This window comes from Pygoscelis adeliae, unplaced genomic scaffold, assembly GCF_000699105.1.
Source record: "Pygoscelis adeliae isolate BGI_AS28 unplaced genomic scaffold, ASM69910v1 Scaffold135, whole genome shotgun sequence".
Lineage (NCBI taxonomy): Eukaryota > Metazoa > Chordata > Aves > Sphenisciformes > Spheniscidae > Pygoscelis > Pygoscelis adeliae.
In genome coordinates this window covers 1,160,118-1,184,046 of record NW_008824908.1, presented here as the reverse complement: position 1 = coordinate 1,184,046, position 23,929 = coordinate 1,160,118, and the positions used below count along the sequence as shown (strand labels likewise).

The window sequence follows — 23,929 nt, the reverse complement described above, 5'->3', positions numbered from 1 at the left end:
GAATTCTAGTTCCCATTTACACAGAAGAATCTCTCATCTCTCATCAAATTCTTGAATTACAGTTCAACCTACGTCAGATTACAGATTTAGATTACAAAACTCTAACACTGTTGTCACTTTTTGTTCAACAAAATTAAGTAAACCTCCAACAACGTTCTTTCAAGTAATGGAGAAGAAAGAGCCCACGAATAACATGAACCAGTAAGACAATGGGGATCTGGGCTGCAGCAAAGCAGAGTACCACAAAGAAAACCATCTTTCCCACTAAAGAAAAAAAATACCCACTGGGAGAAAGGAAAAAGAAAAAAAAAGAGAAAGAAAAGTTAGCAAAAAAAAAAGACTAAGCAGCAAGGAACAAACAACATCTGAAGTCCTGTTTAAACAGAACATTAAAATATTCAATTAGATTATGACCTCACTGTTGGGCTTTTTGTATAAATACTAGGATCTGAAAAGAAAAAAGAAAGATGGATGAACTAGACCGTAAAACTATCTGTGGACAGGGAGGTAGGGACCACAAGGGAAACTTGGAGGGAAGATGATCACAAATTGGGATGAGAAGTCATACAGGCATGGCAAATGCCACATTGGCATTGCTTCCAAATATAGTAAAATTAAGTGGTTTTTATTGCATCTACACTTACGCCATACTGCTGGCTACCCAAATAAAATGTTAATAAGAACTGTTACATATACAGGAAATCAGAAAAGCAGTGAAGGCAGAAATAAAATAACGTGCGACTTCAGTTCTCCCACTACATGCTACGCCAGGATACAGGAACTAAATGTTCAGGCAAAGAACCACGTATCTCACAGAAAACCTTCCAGCCAGCCCGCTGGTCTGAAAGGTCGTGATACAATAGAAGCTACAGTAAAACCCAAAACTAATTCTTTGCGTCCATGTTTATTACAGATGGAGTCAGGTAGGTTCCTATCCAGGCAACTTTCTTTTACAGGGGAGGAGCAGAGTAGCTTTTCAATTCAAACTGAACTGTTATCAGGGGAGTTCCAGACAATCACACTGTAATTTTTTTTTTAATATTCATTTAAGTAAAATAAATACGGCCTAACATAAAACTGATGAACTATTAGCTGTAGGTCTTGCCCACAGATTAAAACAGCCCTCTGAAAAGGGATCCAGGCTCAAATGCAGAAACTGCACACCAGTAAAACTTCATGTTCATCCAACGCAAGCTGGTGCAATTATAAAAGAAAATGGAAAAAAAACCCACAAGATCAAGTGAGTTATAATAGGGAAAAGCTGATGTGGCTTTTGTAGTGAAAATTACACTTCACAAATCTATGAGAGCTCTGAAGGAGACCAGATTTTCACTGCCAAGACTGATTTGATTACACCTTTGATTACAGAAATTAGGTTTACATTCAACTCACGATTCCAATAGCTGAATGCTCAAATTTTTTTGTACTCTTTCAACCTATTTAGCAGCACAAACATTAACGTTTATAATTTTTTTCTTTAACTTAATTTTATAAAATCCTCCAACTCCACCCTCTTGCTCAGGAAAATCATTTAGCATTGAAATGCTACAGCAGATTTGAAATTAAAATATTATTATAGCTACATACATAGTTTTTCCATGAGCTCAGACTATGACTGCTTTATAAGCCTACTAATATAGAAGGCTGTAATAATATGGTTTATTCAAAATATCATAATATAATTCATTTGATGATGCAGTAAGTACCAAATTTCACCTAGCACTGCCATTCATAGTGCCATTTCCCAGATCATAGTGAAATGTACCATTCCTTGCAAAATCTTTAGCTAAAACAGCCTGTCAAGAAAGTAACTGGCTTCTAAACAAAGACATTCAAAATCTTACTGACCTGTGTGTGTTTTAACATGACAATCCAGAGTGGATTTTACAGTGAAACTCTTTCCACATTCTTCACACTTATACGGCTTCTCTCCAGTATGGATACGAACATGCCTAATAATTCCAGAACACATGTATATGTGAATTTCTACTTTTATGTCACTTTGTAAAAGTACTTATTTTGTATCTTACTAATTTTAGAATTAATTGAATACTTATATTAACATTACATGAAGCAGAACTAGCAGAGAAGATGATTTAAGCATTTGCCATTTTTCAAACTGATTTTTACATGTTTTTATATGCAAGTCCTATAGCAAGAAAAAATAATTTATTCTAAAACTTCATAATCATCATTTTAATACTGCAGGAAAAGAAATATGAAAAGGCTGAGTTAGTCATATTCAGAATATAGAACATTTTGACACATATTTAAATTGTTCTGAAAAAGAAAAATGTATGTAAATATGGGTCAACCTTTAGCTTAGGCATAAAAAAGTTATATGAAAGCTTCTGGTGAACAACTTAGAAAATCGAAAATACACAAAACTTTTCCACTCCTTACCTGACTAAATCACTGGGTTTTTTAAAGCTTTTGGGGCAATAACTACAACAGTTGGCATATTTGGGCTCTGCTTCCAGTTCTGCTTGCTTATCTTTGATCTCACTAATTCTATCTTTCTCTGCAGCAGACTGGACAAGAACTTTTTCTGAGACAGTAGCACTTTCTCGAGGCCTAATCTTTGCCAGTTCTGCTGTTTCTTCTTCTGTAAAAGTTATGACACCAGGACGAGATTTTCTGGAAGTTCTTTCAGAGTTTTCATCATCATCTTCAACACATGCAACTATTTAAAAAAAAATACACACGTCTGTTTAGTTTAGTCTGTCAGCTGAAATTGCAAAAATAGAAGGGTTTATTATTAAACACATGGCCACTACATTATGTGCTTGGACCTAAATCTCTGTCGGAGGTCTAACTACTCACGTCCGTATTTCTTTTAAATAAAGCCGGATTTTTTAGTTTTACAATAATTAAACACAGGTATGAGTAATTTAGGACAAAAAATGTTCTACTCCTGGAAAACTGGTTTCTTTAAACGATTTACATAACAGAGCAATTTCAGTGGCTGTGGACATTAGACATTATCCATGCTGGAAGGCTAATTTATAACATTCCTGTTCTAGCATTCATGTAATCCACTGAAACATTTGTACTTGTTTTGTAGTAAGGACTGTAAGAGTAAAAATGAAATAATTTACCTCCCCCTCCTGTTTCTGTAGCTGCTGCTACAGCTGAGGAGACTGCCTGATGTTTTTTCATATGTTTTTTGCAGTGAACAGTTGTTCGAAAGCTTTCATCACAGAATGGGCACTTGTAAGGCTTCATGCTCATGTGAGTTGCCATGTGCCTCGTAAGGCTGCCATTAGTTGTGAAGGAGGTATTGCAAATGCTACAGCTGAATGCTTTAACTCCTTAAAGTAACAGAAACAAATAAGTAGCATGCCATTTGTTTAAGTTTACTTATACAGGACATTTACAAAACCCAAATGTGAGTTAAGCTAATATAGAGCTGGTATGCTCTGTTACCTGTATGAGTCTTCTCATGTGACTTAAGAACTCCTGAGGAAACAAAGCCACGGCCACAGAGTTGGCATTTATAAGGTTTCTCACCAGTATGTGATCGTACATGTTGTTTCAAATGGCTGGATTTCTTAAAACCCTTGTTGCAATATTCACATCTTTTAGAAGAAAATTGTTTTCATTAGTTGCACATAATTACTAGCCATAAAAGATTCAGGAAATTCTGTAACAGAACCTGAAAGTGTAACAAACCTATACGAACGCCTGCTTTGATCTTCATTATCCTCAAGAAAATGAGGCCTTTGGGTATGCAATTCAAGTTCTTCTTGTGATGACTGATCTTGTATCAAGCGAGTAGTCTAGAAATCAAAGCCTCAAGTAAATCTCAATAACACAATACTGAAATAAAGTCACACAAATAGGCAAGAAGAGATTACAGCATTTACGGTCAATACAAGTAATCAAAATGATGCTTTCACAAATTTTTTATGAGAAAATAAAAAATAATTTTTATTTATCATATCAGTGCGATATGATACCTCACTCTTTCATAATGAGAAGGAAAGCAGCAAAATGTGCACCTACTGAATCGGAATAAACAGAAAACGTGGCGCACTTACACCTCCCTGTGAATCTAGACAAAAACATGCCTTGAGTCTCATACATTTTCTGGTGTTTGAGGTGTTAAATGTAACACTAAAGCAGCCATTTTAAACAGTATGAGCCCCACACTGAGTAGCAAAATGCAGCGGTGCTGACAGACTTCACTCCTTTTTGAACAGGTTTTTCCTCTAAGCAAAAACCACCACAGAATAATCCTCAAGAATGACAGCATGTTGTAAGATTTGAAGAGAAAACTCCAAAGCCTGTAGGCTGAAATTACTCAAACTCTTCCAGATCCTAAAACCCACCTCAGTTCTCTGACTGACATCTGCCCTTTGCAAACAAGCATGAAAGGACAATAATTCATGCAAGTCATCATGGTAAACACATTACTACAGATGGTCTTCACAGTAGGTACTGCTACAATCATAAAAAGTTGTATTTAAACTGTATTTTTAGCAATTAAGCTCTTCTACAAATTTAACCAGATGAGAACCACAAAAGAATATCATACACCACAACATGCAAGCTCCATGAATGATCACTACACATCTGTAATGTTATTTTTATTGCTTGATCATATCTATATCCATAGAAATTAAAGAATTAGGACAGAATATAGTGCAATAATGTAGAATTATTCTATAACATTAGGTCCTTTCCTTAGTTGTAGACCTACAATCCAACTTTATAGCATTATATCCTTTTTCAAGCCTAGAGCATCAAAACGTACAACCCTTCTTTAGAAACACGTAGGCAGGTCACTTATCCTCCCCCCATCCTTTTATTTTCCAGTTGTTAAAACATAAGCAATCTAGAAAAGAAATCGTAAAACTTTTCTGACTTCTCAGTTTACCTAATCACCAATGAAATAGCTCAAAGAAACTCATCACTGAACACAGAACAATGAATTCTGCCTTCCAGCAGTACTTACTACGTTAATAGTGTCTGTATTTGGAACCTGAAGAAGGGCTGGTGGATGGTAACTTGTTGAAAGAGCCTGAGATTCAAGTGTGCTTGAATCCTGCAGCTGCTGTACAGCTGGAAATTGAGTCTGTTGATTGTAGCCGTCATTCACTGTAAAACCTGCCAGAAATTAAACAGTCACAAACCTGGAAAATACACTGAATGGGACTCTGAATAACACCACACTTTTTTGAAGACTACCTTCAAAAGAGATTAAGTAGTATTACCATACAGCAATACTCATTTTATACTCTTCACTGCTGAGTGGCAAAATACAGAAATGTTTCTGGCATCTACGTAATATGCATAATAGGGTTACTTACCATTAGCTGGAATTCTATTGGAAAATCTCCTCCACAGAAAAACACTGTTTGAAGTTTCTTCGGGGTGCCACAATTACCTTAGAGCCATTGAAATTTTGAATTTCTTGTATGTAAGCATGCATGTGTCAAACAGGTTGACCCATCTCCCTTTATCCACGTTGGTACCACGCTCCCTTAACTACACTGGAAGCCGATCACAAGGATGCAAAGCTCAGTGGGGAGGATGGCGGGTGAGTGGAGGAGATGACCCAATAGGAGAACTCCAGTTTCTGATAAAGTAACCCCATTTTCTCCTACTTTGGATCTCCTCCACATATTCCCACTCTTTAGATAAAAGTAAAGTAGAGCCTCTCAAAGGCAAACTGCAAAGTAAAAAATAAACATACTTTTATTCACATTTCCAGTATAAAGACCTGAAATTTTCATTCGGTTTTGTTCTTATGAAATATCAGATCTTAATCACCTCCTTTTCTAAATGAATGAATGAAATGATAGTATCAATGACTTAGAGCCAGGGAAGTGTAGCTCAGATTGCAGGGTTTTTGAATGCTATTAGAGATGCCCTTTTATCAACCCCTCTAAGCCTTAATACTTCTAATATTAAAAAAAATTAAAAAAAAAAATCAATGTTATGTGGAAAAAATGAAACCACAAGTATCAGTAATTAAGGTAAGGGCAGCGATTTTACTATTTCTGTGCAGTTTGCCTTTAGTGGACAAAAAGGATGAAGATTATGAAAACAGGGTAGAAACAAACCCACATCAGATGATCACAGCATCAAAGGCCAAAAAGCAATGCTTAAAGAATGTTTGGAATTACAGTATATCAAAAACTGGGATGTGTTAAGTTTAAGCAGAAATTTTCCCAAAAGACACTTTTCACAGCAGAATACTGATATCAATATAGGAAAAACACCTACTTGTATGCTATTGCTTACACCATACAATGAAAACTAACAAACGTAAATGAATCTTGAAAGCATTATTAGTCAGGTTGTAACTTATCACCAAACCTAATTCTGCAACTTGTATACTATTTTCACTCCTAGAACTAGCAAGATTACAAGAAAAAAAAGATTCAACAAGCTGAACCTTGCACCTCAATTACCCTTAGTGAAACGCCAAAATAAAAAAGTAGCCTGAAGAACAGCGATGTAAAGCTTTACGGTGATAAGAGGGTTGCTAATTTCTATTTTCAAATACATTTTAAAAGCACCTTTATGGAAAAATGGTATTCCCACTACACTTGATGAGAACACAAAAACCCCAAGTCTCAAGAAACTGAAGCAAAAGTGATGCCACTTCCGTGCCCTACATAAAAAAGGACGTAACTATTAAATATACATAGAAACAGCTATCTAAAAAAACCTGAAACTTTTTTTTAATTGGTAATTTTTACTAGCTAAGAAGGAAAAAAGAAGTTGGTATACAATGATCTGTTTCACTTCACAGTGTTTTAATAAAAGCAATTATTGACATCCTGAAAATTTTCCCAGGATCATGCAACACAATGTTCACGAAGAAGAGTTCTGAATGTCGAGGTATTTTGGGACAAACCGAAGAAAGAAATACTACTTCTGAAAGAAGTTCTGGAATAAATATAAACCAACGCTGTAACAAGAATATACATGATGCATCCCCATTTTGCTCAATACCTAATATGAAGGTCAATTTCCACTCAAAATTTTAAAAAGATTTGACAATTTTGAGCATGCTAAAGGCATTTGCTGCCACCATACTATTTCTACAGAACAGCATGGGGGAAAAAAACCCGAACAAACCCAAAACAAATAACCAAACACCAAAAAACAGACCTTCAGTCTGAGAAAGAGACAGAAATAAATTTCAGAACCTTTATTTTCTGCTCTTGTTTTCATCATTATATATTGCTTCCCAGAAGCTTTTGCTTAATCTGCAAAGAACAGAGAGCATCTTAAGCTCATTATAATAAGGGAAGTCTCTTACTATGAAGTCCTCTAAACTTGGAATTGGATTTTGTGTTATTTCAGTACAAGTAATCATTTACATTGCTTGTTTTTTCTTGGCTTTAGGACATCACCCAACCTATTCTCTCCTACATTAACAAAACGTAGTGAAAGAATAGAATACTCTGGAAATCGGTTTACTAGTAGAAAGATAGGTCTTGCATATGAGAATCATAAAGTAACAGTATGAGAGTTTATAGCAAATATACTCTGTAGTTTAGACAAAACTTGAAGTCTTTACTGACAGATCATTTGAATTCTAACATTACAAACATATCTACATGCACATGTGCATCTCTGTGGGGGTCAGTGACTAGCAATTAAGTGTTCTGCAGGTTTGCTTCCTAGGCAACTTTTGGAACCAGCTGAACAGTATTGACGGAATCGGAATTCCAAGTCTTGAGATTGCAGATCAGCTTCTTAGGAAAGCAGAACAGCAGTCTGGTGGCAAGGGTATATTTGTACGGGCTACAGAATAACAGTATTTGGACTTCTTGTCGTTTTTCAAGACCACTCACCTATCACCACTAATTGAATTATTAACATTCAACCATACTTACAGGGAGACTTTAAAGGAAGAAAAGGTGACATAATCTATATGGAAACACATTTGGTGACAGATGATATTCAGTAACACAAAGACATTTGCTGATAAAAGATCCATTTGGTTGTTCTGACCTCACTAAAAATTCTTCAAATGAAGACACCTGAGTATGTAAACTACAAAGAACACTGAAGTCCTTTTTGTCAGTCTTCAAAGCTAGCTCAAATGAATAACAGGTTATGATACAGCAGCACCCTCCTAAGATCTGCACTTCTTTACAAGTCTGAACATATCAAGAAGAAAATCTGTCTGAACAAACCAGAAATTCTGTAAAAGTATTACAAACAAACCTGAAAGAATAAACAAAGTTCTGTCAGGTCTGTGCAGACCTAGAGATCAGCCTCATCTGTCTGAAATGCAAAGATTTTCTTTTTCTTAAAAAAAAAAATAAAAACTACTGAAGATTTTTCTAAAACTCCTACGTTGTTTTATTAATAAACACTGAGCCAGAATACTTTAACAAGAATACAGACTATAAAAATCAAGGATAAAAAGACATAGTGTTTTAAGCTTGAATGTTCTGCCTAGCTGATAGGAAAAAGAAATTAGGAGCATGAAGCACAGATGCAGACATAGGGAGAGGGTCGACCAATTTAACGCATGCATCCGCGCAAATGCTTACCTACCTGAAATTCAAAAATTTTGAAGGGCTCCAGGATCTTCAGGGAAACTTCAAAGAGTTGGGAATCTGTGGATGAGATTCCAAGTAGAATAGGAGACATCTTATACAAATGAGACTTAAAAAAAACCCGACACCACAAATGTTCTGATTCTCTGTACCGATTTTGTAATGTACTGATGATCAGCCTAGATTTCTGATGATGAAAGAATTGTTTTGTGAGATCTAGAACAGGTCTCCCCCCTCCCCAAGAAATCACTCAGTATTCAATATTTATTTAATGGAGAAGATACACATACATAGAAACTGAAGTCTAAATAAGATAACAAAACAAGGTTTACGTATTGGATTTTAAAATTCAAAGGAGCTGTAAAAACCCAAACAAAACCCACCACCACTCTTGAGAGTAACACAGAGTGAAAGGTTGCCCTTTTTTGCTGTAGTCTCTTTTCATTCATTTGGAAAACTGTAAAAGGTAACCACTGAAAATAATCCATAGGGTTTTAACAGGACCTGGTTCGGTCTTGTTTAATAAAGGCAGAGACTAATTTTTTTTCTGAGTTACATAGAAAGCAGCACAACCTAGAGAATCAAAATCGGCAACAAATTATACTATTTCTTCACAGCGTCATGCAACCTAGCACAGTCAATTACGTTTTTACAAAAGGCGCTATACAATTAAACAAGGAATGAAATTAAGAACAGATCAGTTTAAGCAGATGGAATACCAATTACCGGTTACCAGTTATATAAATATGAAGTTATCTGCTGGAGTCAGAAACAAGGAGGAAGAGATCAACTGGTCAGCCAGTGAGGTATGCTTCCCAACCAAAACAAATGAAAACCCCTTTAACATACTCCCCCTTCCCTGCCTGCCCCCCCAAAAAAACCCAAACAAAACTAGTAGCTTCATATCAAGCAACAACTCAAGAAATCCAGCAGTGAAAAGCAAAGGAACACAGTCATTTCTTCATTCTCTGCAGGCTACGTAAGCCTTACACATATTGCTCAGGATTTTGTAGGTAAAATAAAAAAAAAAGTTTCCAAATGTTTACAATCTCTTAATTTGTTACTTACGTAGCTTTATAAAATACAAAAGGAAACTGCTGTGGTTAGGTGAAAGTATGGTTTTTACGTGATTATATTTTGCACTGCCTTTTTCCATAATGAATCCCAACAGCTACTCAGTCAAATCTTAGACCATGTTTCTGATCATCTCAGGTTATAAGCACGTATATTTAGGGGGAAAGTTGTGTAAACTGCCTGCTGCTACAGCAATTTCAAACACAATCAAGGAAAGAATATGAAATGCCTGACTGTAAACCCCATTATGTAATGCCTAAACATTGGCTTATAAAAGCAAAATCTATTTATATTTAAGTATTCAAAATATTCTACCAAATATAGTTTCAAAATAGTAATCTAAGAAAAAGTTTTTGCAAGTTCTCCGCATTGCAGTTACTTTGACTGTGGATGCCCACTTTTAAAATGCTTTACGATAGCTATGCTGTAAAGCCGGATTTATAAAAATCACTTTAAAAACTTTCACTTATTACTAACCTTGTGATAAGCCCTGTTGATCAAATGGCTGCTGTGTTATAGCTTGTTGTTCAAATTGAGTGATGTTTTCCTGTAGAGCATGCTGTGGTGTCACAAATCTATCTGAAATGGGGAAAGGAAAGGGGGGGAGAAGAAAAGAAAAAAATATCAAGAAAAGAAGATGCAATTAACTGGATAGTTAAGTTTTTCCCAAAAACCTACATTTTATAGTCATCTGAATTTTTACTGCATTAAAAATAAATAAAAAAAATCATTAGCTGAATAGGTATTTAAATCTTTGCTTATTGTAGGCTTTATTTATATCCCTCTGTAGTTCTTGCTAACCCATTACACCATGAAAAAGAGCAAATAAGCAAAACCAAAATACTTTGTTCCACTATTACTAATAGAGTAAGTACATGAAATATTTTGTATTTTCCCACCTCAAAACACAGCTATTACTTCTTAAGTAGACTATACAGCAGTGTTTTTTATTAATAATAGAGGTGATATGGTCAAGTTTTGTGCACATAGTATTATTCTTCTCTATATTTGTTTAGTAGTTTTGTTTAATACAACTAAATGGTGCAAACCTTAATCAATCTTTTTATATTTTTAACAGTAAACCTAAACACCAATGAATGAAATAAACTGTACAATATACTTTAATTAGCTTTTACTCCATGTATTTTTATAGTCGTTTACTTGCATCGTCTTGAAACCCAAATCATTGAAATTTGTGAATAAAAAGTTATTTGAGAACTTGTAAACTTACCTCATCATAAACCTTACCATATTTCAAATACTCACCCTCATCTTGCTCTAAAGGCTGATCAGCCAATTGTTGTTCTAGTGCTGTTTCTTCTGTGCCTACTACTGGCTGCTGGTCTAACTCTAAAATAGCCTGCTGATCTGTTGCAACAGCTTCTGACTGCTGTAGCTCATCACTTTCAATCTCCACTTGCATCTGCGTAGAAACATGAATGCTCTGCTGATCTACTGTAGAATCATCTATTGAAGCAGACTGCTGATGCTGCTGAAGTTGCTGTGCAAGTTCGTATCTGCGAAGAAAGGTAAGAAGGTCTTTTATGGCTTCAGTTAGACAGTGATCCTAACTGTTTATGTGAACAAATTTTTATTTTTATTATACACCATACTTTACTATACCTCCAGAGCTACCTAAGTATTTGCTACCCATAAATACACATCCCTATTCAATTATTAGTATTTGCAACACAGCAAAGCTGCCTTTCCAAGTATCTTTAAGGAAGGGCTACTGAAATACACTGTAGGATTCATACAAAAATTGTAAACGTACCTATGAGTCTTCATATGTTTTTTACAGTTTAGTGATGTTTTGAATGTTTTCTGACAATACGGACACATATATGGTCGAAGGTCATTATGGATCCCCATATGTCGCCTGAGGCTACCACCAGTAGTGAAGGCCCCGTTGCATATAAGACACTTAAAAGCTTTCAATCCAGTGTGTGTTCTAATATGTGCTTTCAGAACTCCAGCTGACACAAAACCTCTTCCACACTGAGAGCACTTAAATGGCTTTTCACCAGTATGTGACCTTTTTAAGAGAAAGCAGAAGTTAAAGACAGTTTGATTTACAAAGTTATTAAAAGACCAAATTTTAAAATGAGCAAAATAAACCAAACTAAGGCTACTGCTGCATAGATGGAAGAGGCTTCAGTTAACAAAATCCAGAAATTAAAACTTTAATAAATTATAAACAACCTGCATGTCATCACTGGCAGGGCTAGAAGCAATACTGTCTGACAGTTTTAATTATGTTCTACAGTCTAATCTTGTTTTCTGATCATACTTTGCCTCAATTAAAACATTTGCGTTGAATTTTTCCATGCCATACTAGTTCTTCAGCCTAGTATATTGTCATTAACACACATTTTCCTCAATTCAGCTAAAACAATGTCCACAAAAGTTTGGAGAAAAATATATGGTCCTCCTCGTATTATATACTACTACTATGTTTAATAACGGAACTTTTGAGAAAAGAACTGTGTCCATCCTGAATAGTCCCTGAGCAAGGCACAGTACAACTAGTCTTTCAGACTGCTATGTGAAAACAATATTCACGTGGGGAAACTCTCTCACCTATACTATCAACATGTCCCACTCACTATATCCTTCCTTCCAGAGGCGCTAGAGGAGTTTCCCTTTAGGACTACATCAAGATATAGAACAGACTGAAGGACAAGTTAGGAAGTAGAACGGAGTGCAATGAGAATTTGAAGGGTTACGACTGTAGCATCCCAGGAGTGAGAGGTAGGAGGAAGGCAATGTGAATGCTAGGAAATGGAAGATAAAGGAAGGAGGATTTAATAAAACTGGGAAAAGTTAGGGATGGCTTATGATTACAGTAGCCTTAGAAGTCTATGACCACCACATCAGATGCCATAATAAAGAAGTGTGACAGACACCAAGACTACTGTTTTGCTACCAATATACATCTATGGAAATCTGCGGTAGGGTATCCCAACCCTTCCTTTGCGTAACTGTGGGAGAACCTGACACACTATTCAGTCCCTGATCTATTGCAAATACCCCTGCTACAAATTTCCCTCGGTTTCAGAGAGGGAAATAAGCTTCCTAAGCAATGATCAGCATCATTCCGTGAAGACAGACTGACCACACAAGTGTCAAGTCTAGTAGTTTAGGTATAGCAATGCCAACTTATGAAGAACAAACACGGAAAACGAGAAAAATTTCTAATTCCTCTACAAAACCCCAACAAAACCAAGCTAAGCTAAGCTTCACTCAGTACTCTGTTGCAAAGATCAATCAGAAAGAAGCACAGTGGCAAGTGATTGGTACACCCATCACATCTTTATTTTCAGTGTGGGAGAAGAAAAACAAAGATGCACGTAGTAAGTAACGAGGCTTTTAAAGATAGCTTATCCTGAGCTGGAGTACATGTATACCCAACAGCAGAATGAATTCAAGCACAGGCATTTGAAGAACAGAATTTTCAAACACAAAATGTATTCTGACAAAAAAAACCAAACTGTGAGTATTCAGTGCATGTAAGCCAATTATTTAACTAATAAGCCGTTCATGTTCTGTGTAATTAAAACACTTTCAATTTCCATTCAAAGGATCCTGACAAAACTGCGAAAAAGAAAAATGAACTAGGTAAATCAGTCAACTACATTTCTCTAACACAAATGAAAGATGAAAAATTATGAATCTAAATAAAACTGTAAACTACATAAATGCTTCAGTAAAATATGCATAAATTTAGCTTATATTTAGGCTAAATAAGGCCACCTTTAGGCAGATAAGGCCCTCTTTAGTGGCAACTAACATTTTAATGGTAACAAACCATTGACAGTTACACTCTCTAAGAAAATAGAGAGACGAGCGTGAAACAATTAAAATCAACTATTTCAATGAAAGACAATGAAGGTGGTAATGATGCAGACCAGCAACACTCACTAATGTAAAATTATTTTGATTTAAATCAATCTAGCTTGATTGTGTCTACGAAAGACAGTGAGAAGTCTAGGTAGGATATTACAAAAGGAAAAGATTTGATATTGCAAGACTTCCTCCCCCTCCCATTAAGACAGCATGTAGAAACCAAGAACAGTTTCAAGCCAGTTTGAGAACCTATCAATACAGAACTTGATTTGTAAGGAGAACATGAGGAACTCACCATGATTTGAAGTAGAGACAGGAGAAAGCGGTACAGAGCTTACATTGCAGAAACAAGCAGATTGCCACCTGCTTGTTTGGAAAATTTCCTTAGGTCCTAGCAATGATCTTTGGTGGCTTTTTTCATATTTTCTCCTCCAGTTATTCATAGTTTATAAATCAGGGAGCAATGTTTGATAACTCAACTAAATCTCAAAGCTCACTGCCTGTAAAACTGCAACCCAGCCTAACTTTGAAGCTAGCCTTTCTTTTGAAAAGACGGTTGGATTAGTTACCTTCACTGACTCCCCTCCAACCTAAATTTTTCTGTGACTCCATGACCTTGTGGTTGTAACAAACACCCCACTATATGGAACTTGAACTAAACTTCAAGCAAAAAAATGATCCCCAAGAACATTTACTCAATTACAATGTAAGCGTAAATTCTTTTAGGTTTAGTACACAGAAAACAGCACACAGAACAAAAAGCTAGTTTCCTTCTCAAAAAATAGCAGTTACATACAAAGCAGATGATCTGGAGTATGCAATTACAAAATTATGACAAGAATTCACATGCAATGCTTGCTATTTTCTGTACACAGTTTAGGAAACAAAAGAGTCCAAGTGTAATAAGCTAAACTGCACACTAAACGCAACCACTTCTACTGGTAGGACTGCACGTAGGTATGAATTAGTCCAAAGTCTCCTCCAACTTTATCAGAAAAATCAATTATCACTGGTTCACTACTTAGAGACAGTAAAAAAAGAAGTCTTTTCAGCAAACACTATATTTGTTATTACATACATTTCCTTTCTTCTTTGTATTTATTTTACCTGATGTGTTGTTTAAGATGACAAGATTTTTTATAGGCTCGATGACAATAAAAACATTTGTATGGTCTGTCTGCATCATTCACAAAATTATTGTTAAAATAATTTTGGAAGAACTGGCTATTCCTTGGGATTGGCTGGATAAGACCTGCACATATAAACACACACAAAAAGGAAAAATGAATTCGTAAAGTTATTCCAAAGTTGCAGTAGTCTGAAGAGCTAGTATTTGAAAAAAAAAAGTGACTTTTAGTATGCAAGAATGTAAACAAAACGAGCATGTTTTCAGCACTTATTTAAAATTATGCATGCATCTATTTGTCATTATACATTATATTGCATACGCTATCTATTTTAGCGATAGCTGTTCTTTTATCCATAGGTTCACCTCATTACATTAAGCCTCACGTATGTCCAAAATAAGCATTAACTTTAAAAAAAGTTGACAGTTACGAACTTACCGCTAATCAAATAATATTTTGCTCTTCCAACCTCGACCTTAACCAAATGACATTTAATCAATGTACCCCAGATAGACATTGTAACTTGACAAATATTTAATATGCATTTTGTGAAAAGTACAAAACACCATGATATATATCTGCCTTTACTTAAAGGATAAAAAAAGTGCATTAAAAATTGTTGTATTTGTGCATCATCTACTTTGGCTAATCAGTCAGTCTTGCTAATTCTCTGGGTACATCCAAAAATTTATTGGTAAAAAAACCCCAAACCTCAAACCAACTTATTTAAACAAATACTCTTTATACACTGTTCCCTGAAGTCAGTCAAGCGTAGTTTTGGAAAATCAGTTAAAAGTTCCTGCTATCAAATGTCCAACTGCTAACGCAAGAGTATTCTGTCTCAGAAGCAGCCAGCAGAAGGGCATCATCCCAAACACTGTGACAGAATGGGAACAGTAGCAGACTTCTCAAGTGAAAAAAAAAAAAACAAACCTCATCATCATTCACACATCTGTGAACTCAAAAGTACTCGTCACAATACTAATATACAAGGCTGAGGGAGTGATGCAAAGTTTCAACAAATATGCAAGAGATCCCTTTATGGTCCTAAATATTCACAACAAAAGCCTTTTACGCCATATTTTCTTTCTTCAGACTGCTTCATCTAGCATGCTATGTTTCATATTCAGAAAGGAAAGCCTGAAGGGTTTCTGCTGACTTCCAGATGTAATTGAAAAGAGCAGAAGACAAGGAGAGGGAATTCTCTCAATTTTGAGAAGAGATGGCAACAATGAAAAAAGTAGTTTATCTGTCTCAGACTTAAAAAGGTTTATGTGTATATATATATGTATATTATACATATATATATTTATAAATACATATATGCCAAAACTTCCTTCACCTTCCCCAACTAACTCAGTTGGTCTAGTAAAAACATTTTCTCTCAAAATAAAACACAAACCAAAACAAAAACCAAACAAAAAAACAAACAAAAAAATCCCACCAAAACCACAACCCTACTTTCTAAATTCCTTCTGGCATCCTTCTGTGATGATAATTAGTAGTAGTATTCAGGAGATGACACAAGTCTTCCAAATCAGAAGAGAAGAAACTCCGTATGACAAATATTTATTCTCAGTTATTTTTGATCATATAAAAGCAGAATAATTCAGTTAATGAACGATAGCTGACTAACTTGTGAGCGTATCCCAGGTTACAATGATTCTGGTCTGCAGAAGCACTGCAGAAATTCCTAATAACATACAGAACAGAACAGAAATAACAGAAATTCCTAATAAAACACTTCCAAACTATTTACTCAACCTGTTCAACTCAGACGAATTAAACATTTCTCCAAACTGTTAGAATAGTTAAAGATGGCTCTACACGGGATATAGCAAGTCAGCAAAATAGTTCTGAGTTCTATAAAAAGGTATTTTTCCTCCCATCAGTTCCACCTTTGGAACCACAGTACACGCTAGAAAAATTGCAATAATTTTTTTGCAATTCCTAGTCAATAAATACCATCAACTAATGGAATAAAATGAAACAAACATTGTAACAGGTAGAGAACAATTTGCAGACTTTTTTTATAGACTTTTAGAGTAATTTAGACTTATTTTAAAAGCAAAATATGCATCAACTTTTTTTTCTTCAAAGGTGCCACTCAAAGATTAACACTAGTACAGAGCAACAATATTAGTTTCTTGACACCTCTACAAGAAATAAGATTATTTTTTTTTCTAGGAACAGTGGAAATATTGTCAGTGGGTTGAAAAGAACCTTCTAGACAAATGGTGGAACTTCTTATTTTTACATTGAACATTCCAATATCAGCAGAGTTCAGGTGTTACCAGTACCTGTAGGAAACAGCTTTTATAGTATTTCTTTTTTGTTAATATTTTTTTTTCCAAAAAACAGAATTTCACCGCACAGATCTTAATTGTATTGAAGTGCTTTTTTCTTTAAAATCAAGAAATAGGACTGTATCTGTTTCCAGGCTTCACTCAAGAAAGAAATATTGTGTGATCTGAATATCTGAAGCTGTCAGCTAAGTTTTGTTGCTACTCTGAAAATTTAAGTTTCTCATACCTGATACCAAAACAACCACTACTCTTGCATACAGTAATTCTTGGAAGCAGTGAAAGCAAAAGGATTTTTCAAGAGTGATAAAGATTTTAGGCTAAAGATATTACCAATATAATATTCTACTATATAAAATGACTACAGAACAGACAAGGCAGGGGTGAGCAGAATGGCGAGTCAAACAATGAAGAGTAAACGCCTTGCCCACCACATTGACCTCTACTGGACAACAGTATACATTGTCTTGAATGAGCTGTGCAACAACTTACCTTCTTCCAAAAAGTGGTTTTATGTAATGTTGTAACAATTATTCTACAACAGAATTAAAATAACTGTATGAATTCTCTACAGCATGTTCCAGAATTATTCTGTCCTTTTTTGAAATATTGCTACTAATGATTACCACTAATTCCATTGAGGCCACAATTATACCAAATACACTAAAATCATAGAACACACTGACTCCTTAATATATGTAATTGAATAAACATGATCATCTCAAGAAGAATGTAGGTCATGAACTCTCTGTCATCTTTTCTATACCAACAGTCTAACAATAGTTAAATTAAACTCCTCTCCTAATGTAATGTAAAAATGTGCACGCTTTTTTCTGGTAAGGATTATACGATTTCTCTGTAAATAAAAAAGATTCTTCTTATTAATTCTAGTGCAAGCAAACTATAAAATATGGCACTTTTCTGAAGCCTGATTATTTCTGACTTATTTCAAAGTGCATCTTCCTGAATAAGCTCTGAATGTGTTTGCTTGATTAAACTGTGACCTCTATTTTCAGTGAAATCCAAATTTCAAGAGAGCATGGATTTACTCGCTCTTTACCTAAATCAGTTATGAGTATGGGCTCTTGCAAGGGAATGTCCGGTACTGGAACACTCGTCTTTCCTACTCGAACTTTTGCAGGTTTACGTTGATGTCGCAGCTTTCTTAGTTCAGTATGTTTAAAATGCGAAGCAATATGAGTTTTCCGGTGGCCTGATGTTCTAAACTTTTTGTCACAGTGAGGACAAGCAAAAGGCCTAACACCTGCAAAAGATAAAAAAAAAAAATTAATATTAGTTTGTGATTTTATTTCCACTGCCCTAGAAATGTAGCTTTGGAATACAGATTCTCTTTTCTGCATTTTCTTTTCTGTTTTCTATCAGGGTGTTTATTGTTAAATAGGTTTTCAAAAGAGATCCATAAAATCCAATCAAAAGAAAGTTATGAAAAGGCTGAACTACTAACTGGTTGTAACACATCACTTTAATCATGCTTGTTATCAGGGAACTGGATGATGCAAAAGTGACAGCAATTTTCAAAGGGTTCCAGAAGCTATCCTAAGAACTGCAGATAGCAGGTCGAATGTCCTTCCAAAGCAAACTGCTAAAAAACTGTGAGAAAAAAAAATCAGCAAACACGTAGACAAATGATATATAATAGGTTAAAACAGAGGAACAGCAATGTGACGAAGTTTAAAGAAATTCTACATCGGTCTCTGAAAACGTCAACACTGTTTGATGGCAGTCAAAAAAGCATGCCAACAGGAATTATTAAAGAAAGACTTTTGCAATGCAATATCCAGTAGAAATCTCCCTTGGAAAGGATACCGGAGAACTTGTTAAGTTACAGAGTCAGGCAAAGCTGATGAACTTTCAGCTTTTGTTCAAGGGGAAATCTTGGACTTAGAAGGCTAGAAACATGACTGGGTATTATGAAGAAAGCTCTATAAAATCACAGGTGGAAAAAATGCACAAGAAATAAGAATGAACAATTCTTCACAATACAGTAACTAAAACATCATATGAAACTACTGAGCAGAATATTTAAAGCAACAGAAAGTATTCTACTCAACATGTAGCTCAACATTTGAATTCATTATGTAGGTTGTTGTAGTAGTAAGTTCACATAGGTTTAAAATCAATTAGCTAAGATCTTTGGAACAAAAATTTACAGAGTGCTGCTTAGTGCAGAGGTACTTCATAAAGGTGTACACAGAAGTGCTTCATAAAGTACAAGTGTAAAATGTAAAATAAAATACAGTAAAATGTACAAGTACACAGAGGTGCTTCATAAAGCCCTCAACCCAAAGATTAGCAGAAGGTAGTTGTACGCTGCTAAGCAGCATTACTTTAGCTTCCCTTTTTCCACATGTTGCCATCAGAGACAGCATACGGGGCTGAATGAACCTCTAACCTGACCCAGTAAGCTTAAACTGCTAGACAGAGGAAGAAGCAAACATCTTTGACAGGAAAGCCATGGTTCAGCACGCTTGTTTAACTACATGGTGGAGTTCCATAAACACTGGAATACCTATTTTTCAAGCCACCTAGTGCTTTTGCCACTTTGAATGAGTCTGGCTTCTTAAATAAAGTAAGGTTGACTTTAAAGTAACAGAAAAAATACTGGTTTACAAGTTTACAAAAAACAAAGTGAAAAACTTTCTGCAGATGAATGCAACATTGATATTTCATGTATTAAAGGCATCTGACTAGAAAACATACTGAACACCAAATGCACAGAGCCAATGAATGATACTTTTGCAGAATGTAAATACATAAACAGGAGTGAAAGGAAAGGGCAGCACATTTACAAGCTTATCTTGCTGAAAGCTTATTTACCTGCAAGAACAAAGAAAAAAAGTGGAAAACAACCAGGTAGTCCACCAAGAGTGGAAAATTCATTTTTCTCTTTGCGGAGGATAGAAGCTCAGCCACAGAAAAACAGGTATTGAAAACATCATACATGATGTAAACAAGAACCATATAAACAGAGGAGTTTTAGGGTATGCACTGTAAGATACTGAAAACGGGTAAGTTGGTGAAAACACCAAGCAACACCTTATTGTTGAAGATAAAATGGGAAGTAACCAAATAGACCTGAGTCATACAGCGGAACTATCAAAAAGCATAGGCAAGGGGAGGGAAGAAAAGGCGCAGAATAAATATGAAAGATGACGGGGTATAAGTAAAATCAGAACTCAAATTCTAAGAGTATGACTCTTTAGAAAGCACAATTAAATACTCACAATAGCGGTATTAAAAAGGAGCAACAGCTGACTCACCATCAGAAAACTAAATGTCCATGGCTTTTGTAAGAGCCCAAAGAAAGTTTCAAAGCCATGAAACACTAGAAAATTATATGATGGACTTAAAATTTGTCATAAGACACTAACACCAGTTCATTCTCTGATAGATATCAATAACACGACAGACATCTCTACATTCTAAGTGCTTCCCATTGTCTTTTTTCATTCAAGGTCTCACCCACATCACAGAAAACACAAACGCAATTTTGAGGCCTTACCTGTATGTAGACGAATGTGAACTTTTAAACTCCCTGAGGTGGAAAAGCATTTCATACAAAATTGGCACTTGAAAGCTTTAATGCCAGTATGTGTTTTTATGTGTGCTGTGAGAGTACTCTTAACGGCAAAGGCGCGGAAACACTGGGGACACTTGAACGGCTTCTCATGGGTATGAATGCGAATGTGGCGCACTAGATCACTTGGTTTTTTAAATTCTTTAGAGCAATATGGACAAACATGCCACCTTATTCCATTTTCTTCACGTATTGAACCTAAAATAAGGAACAACATCAAAATGGATGTGTTTAAAACATTTTAACAGTTCTTCAAAAATTCCACTACACCGACACCATTATACAAAGCAATCAAAACACAAAACCACTTTGCCAAACAGATGCCATTACAACACACTTGGTAGACAATTAACTTCTCCATCAGATACGTTCTACTTCACAAAAATAGTGATGGGCTGGAATGATAAAAACAAAACCCAAGAGAATCCTGTTGAAATTCCAACATTTTTATGCTACTGAAAAGGAAGAAGGTAAGAAAAGAAAAAATAAGAAAAAAAACTAAGAAATGTCTGACTTCACAGAATAGAATGTAATTTGTATGCCACTTAGAAATACAGAATGTAGGTGTAATGCAATATAATATACCAGTTAACTTACAAATACCATATCTAACACAACATTATCCAACAATGAATATAACTCCTCAACCATAACCACATCAAATTATTTTAAGTACTAAACACCTACCTACTTAACTGGGTGAGATACTTTATGTGGTCCTCTCTTCGGCAAATTCAGACTTAAATTACAATTTATAAATTTTTAAAGGAGCAAAAATTGCATAAAAAGTCCTTCTGAAAGACTTACAATTTAAGGCTACTTTTCCACAAGAGTCATTTTATGATCCAAGAACCCTAAGCTCTGTCCTAAAGCAACAGCATACCTTTTCTCAACAAAAATGACAAAAGAAGCTTCTAAACCCTATCAGTTTTGTTTTTTTTTTCATATATGCTGTTCCATATCAGATATTCACTTGCTTAAATCGGTTCACATAGTGTTTTTTTCTGTAAACCATGTGAATACACTGTGGCTATGTTATTTTATCAAAAAATAAAGGCAGTTGTGTTTGACTGTACAGCAGTGACCTTTTATTTTTATTTGCAGTCAGAGTTAGAAAGTTGTTACTGTTACACACAAGGAACAAAATAGTTACTATTACCAGAGGAAAAAGTTAATGTTGATTTTTAGCACAGTTATGCTGGACAAGAAGAGATTTCAACTTTGGACCAATTTCTGCATCCCTTGCAAAGAAAAAAGCAACATCAATGTATCTATGAAGTTACTATGGACAGAGCTCAATGACTGCTTATTGTAGAGCTGTCTCCACCAGGCCAGCCATTAAAGTACGATAGCTATACTTGGAACAAACCACTTCTAGCAACCTTAAAGCCTGAGCAACCTTAACACTGCAGTTGCATTTAAGCACAGAAACAAAATCCAGACTTGCCTACACACAATACAGTAAGGAGGTGGAGTATTAACATGCAGTTATGGTAACAATATCAAATCAGTAAAGTGATTCCAAACACAGGTGACATGAAGTATTATCCACAATGCCAACCTTCATCCTTCCCTACATGGCCTAGATCAGTGAAGATCTGCATGAGGCAGCAGCATAGCACTTCTGCCTCTGTGAGGCCTCACTTCCAAAGAGGAAGAGTAGCGCTTGCAAGAACTCTGCTCTGGGACACACCATGAAATCCCAATCCTCCTCAGAGAAGGATGATGGGAAAAGATTCATATTCTTTCTTTTTTGTCCTCCTCCAAAACCTCCACTGATCTAAATCCAGAAGATTTAACAGTGTAACTTCACTTAATGCCATTCTGACACATTTTAGTGTCAGCATAATGAAAGTTATAAATGCTACTATCATAACTTATAGACATACTGTGTTTTAGATAAAAGCAGGTGAAGTTTGTAACTGATCCACAATACGTTTTGGGAAATCCCTTTAAAAAGCCATCAACACACCCACAAATACTGTAGTCCTTACAGCACAAAAAGTAGCAAACAGTGGCAACATTACCAGGTAAAAACGGTGATTTTTTCTTAATAACCTTTTTTTCTTTTTTATCCAGTTTATCTGTACTTTCTTGGTCCTTATCTTGTTCTGCATTAGAGTCAGCCTGATGATTTGAGAGAGTCTGGACATCTGGGTTCTGATCCTGGGCCCCAGGAGTCTTAGCCTGGCTGCAGTCAGTAGAATGTGCAGAGACGGGAATCGAAGACAACCCACTGTTCTCTAAAGCTTGCTAAAAAGAGGACAAAAACCTTCTAGATTAAGAAAGAAACATTCCACAGTTAATCCAACTTTTCTCAAACAACTACTTCGAAGATATAATGCAAATATAATGAAAGGAATTAAATGTCTCATCCTCCCAGAATTTCAGCTGGATTTCAAATTTGCATAAACATTCTTACCCAACACTGACTTCTGACTGTCTGTGAGATTTTAAGTTGGATTTCCTGCACTAATACAAGTGCCAACAACTGCCTTTCAAAAAAGTGCCAATTGTTTCTCAGAATCAAGCATTTGCCAGGAATATATAGCTATCTCTTATGCCTACTACATGAGAGAATAGTTCCCCATAAAAGGTCAAATTTGAAGTCCATCAGCTTGTGGAGAAGCCATAGATGATATAAAGAAAAAGGAAGAATGATAAACCAAAGAAAGGCTCGGAAAAGCTCAAAAGCCTCTGTTAACAAACCACTGATAACCATCTGACCAAGGCAAGAGCTATGAACTCAATTTTATGTACACCTGGAAGGGACTGGAGTGTAGGCACCTTTATGGATACTATTGTGACTGAAAAGGCTCTGGATCAAAGCCCTCAAACACACATTTAAGTAGGAGTGTGCAGATACTTGATCATTTGGAAGAAAACTATGTTTTAGTTTTACTTTGTACAACAACATGGCTAGCGATGCTCATACAATAACTTAAAGAACCAACCTCAAAGACTGATTTTTTTTTTTAATAGCTATCAGGACAACAGTTATATTTTATGTTGTAACTTGATACAACTACACATCACATTCTACACATTAGAGAACTCAGCACAGGTAACACGGTGAACCTGCACATAGCTACATGTAACATTGTCCTGGTTTCGGCTGGGAGAGTTAATTTTCTTCCTAGTAGCTAGTACAGTGCTGTGTTTTGGATTTAATATGAGAACAATGTTGATAACACACTGATGTTTTAGTTGTTGCTAAGCAGTGTTTACACTAGTCAAGGACATTTCAGCTCCCCATGCTCTACCGACTGAGAAGGCTGGAGGTGCACAAGAAGCTGGGAGGGGGCACAGCCAGGACAGCTGACCCAAACTGGCCCAAGGGACATTCCATACCATGTGACGTCATGATCAGTGCATAAACTGGGGAAAGCTGGCCGGGGGGGGCTGCTGCTCAGGGACTGGCTGGGGATTGGGCGGCGGGGGGGGGGGAATTGC

General features: G+C 35.7%; 1 protein-coding gene across 1 annotated transcript in view; it reads right to left on the bottom strand.

The window, feature by feature from the left end:
• Positions 1-23,929, bottom strand: part of ZNF236 (zinc finger protein 236) — an 83,158-nt gene that overhangs the window by 30,514 nt on the left and 28,715 nt on the right. The window contains exons 9-21 of the mRNA XM_009324910.1: positions 22,504-22,729; positions 20,402-20,674; positions 17,939-18,142; positions 14,556-14,700; positions 11,377-11,637; positions 10,869-11,119; positions 10,080-10,181; positions 4,958-5,109; positions 3,673-3,779; positions 3,427-3,578; positions 3,099-3,311; positions 2,404-2,683; positions 1,849-1,952 (exon numbers count right to left, since the gene is read on the bottom strand). Coding sequence (XP_009323185.1) covers positions 1,849-1,952; positions 2,404-2,683; positions 3,099-3,311; positions 3,427-3,578; positions 3,673-3,779; positions 4,958-5,109; positions 10,080-10,181; positions 10,869-11,119; positions 11,377-11,637; positions 14,556-14,700; positions 17,939-18,142; positions 20,402-20,674; positions 22,504-22,729 — 2,470 coding nt within the window. The remainder of the gene's footprint in view (positions 1-1,848; positions 1,953-2,403; positions 2,684-3,098; positions 3,312-3,426; positions 3,579-3,672; positions 3,780-4,957; positions 5,110-10,079; positions 10,182-10,868; positions 11,120-11,376; positions 11,638-14,555; positions 14,701-17,938; positions 18,143-20,401; positions 20,675-22,503; positions 22,730-23,929) is intronic.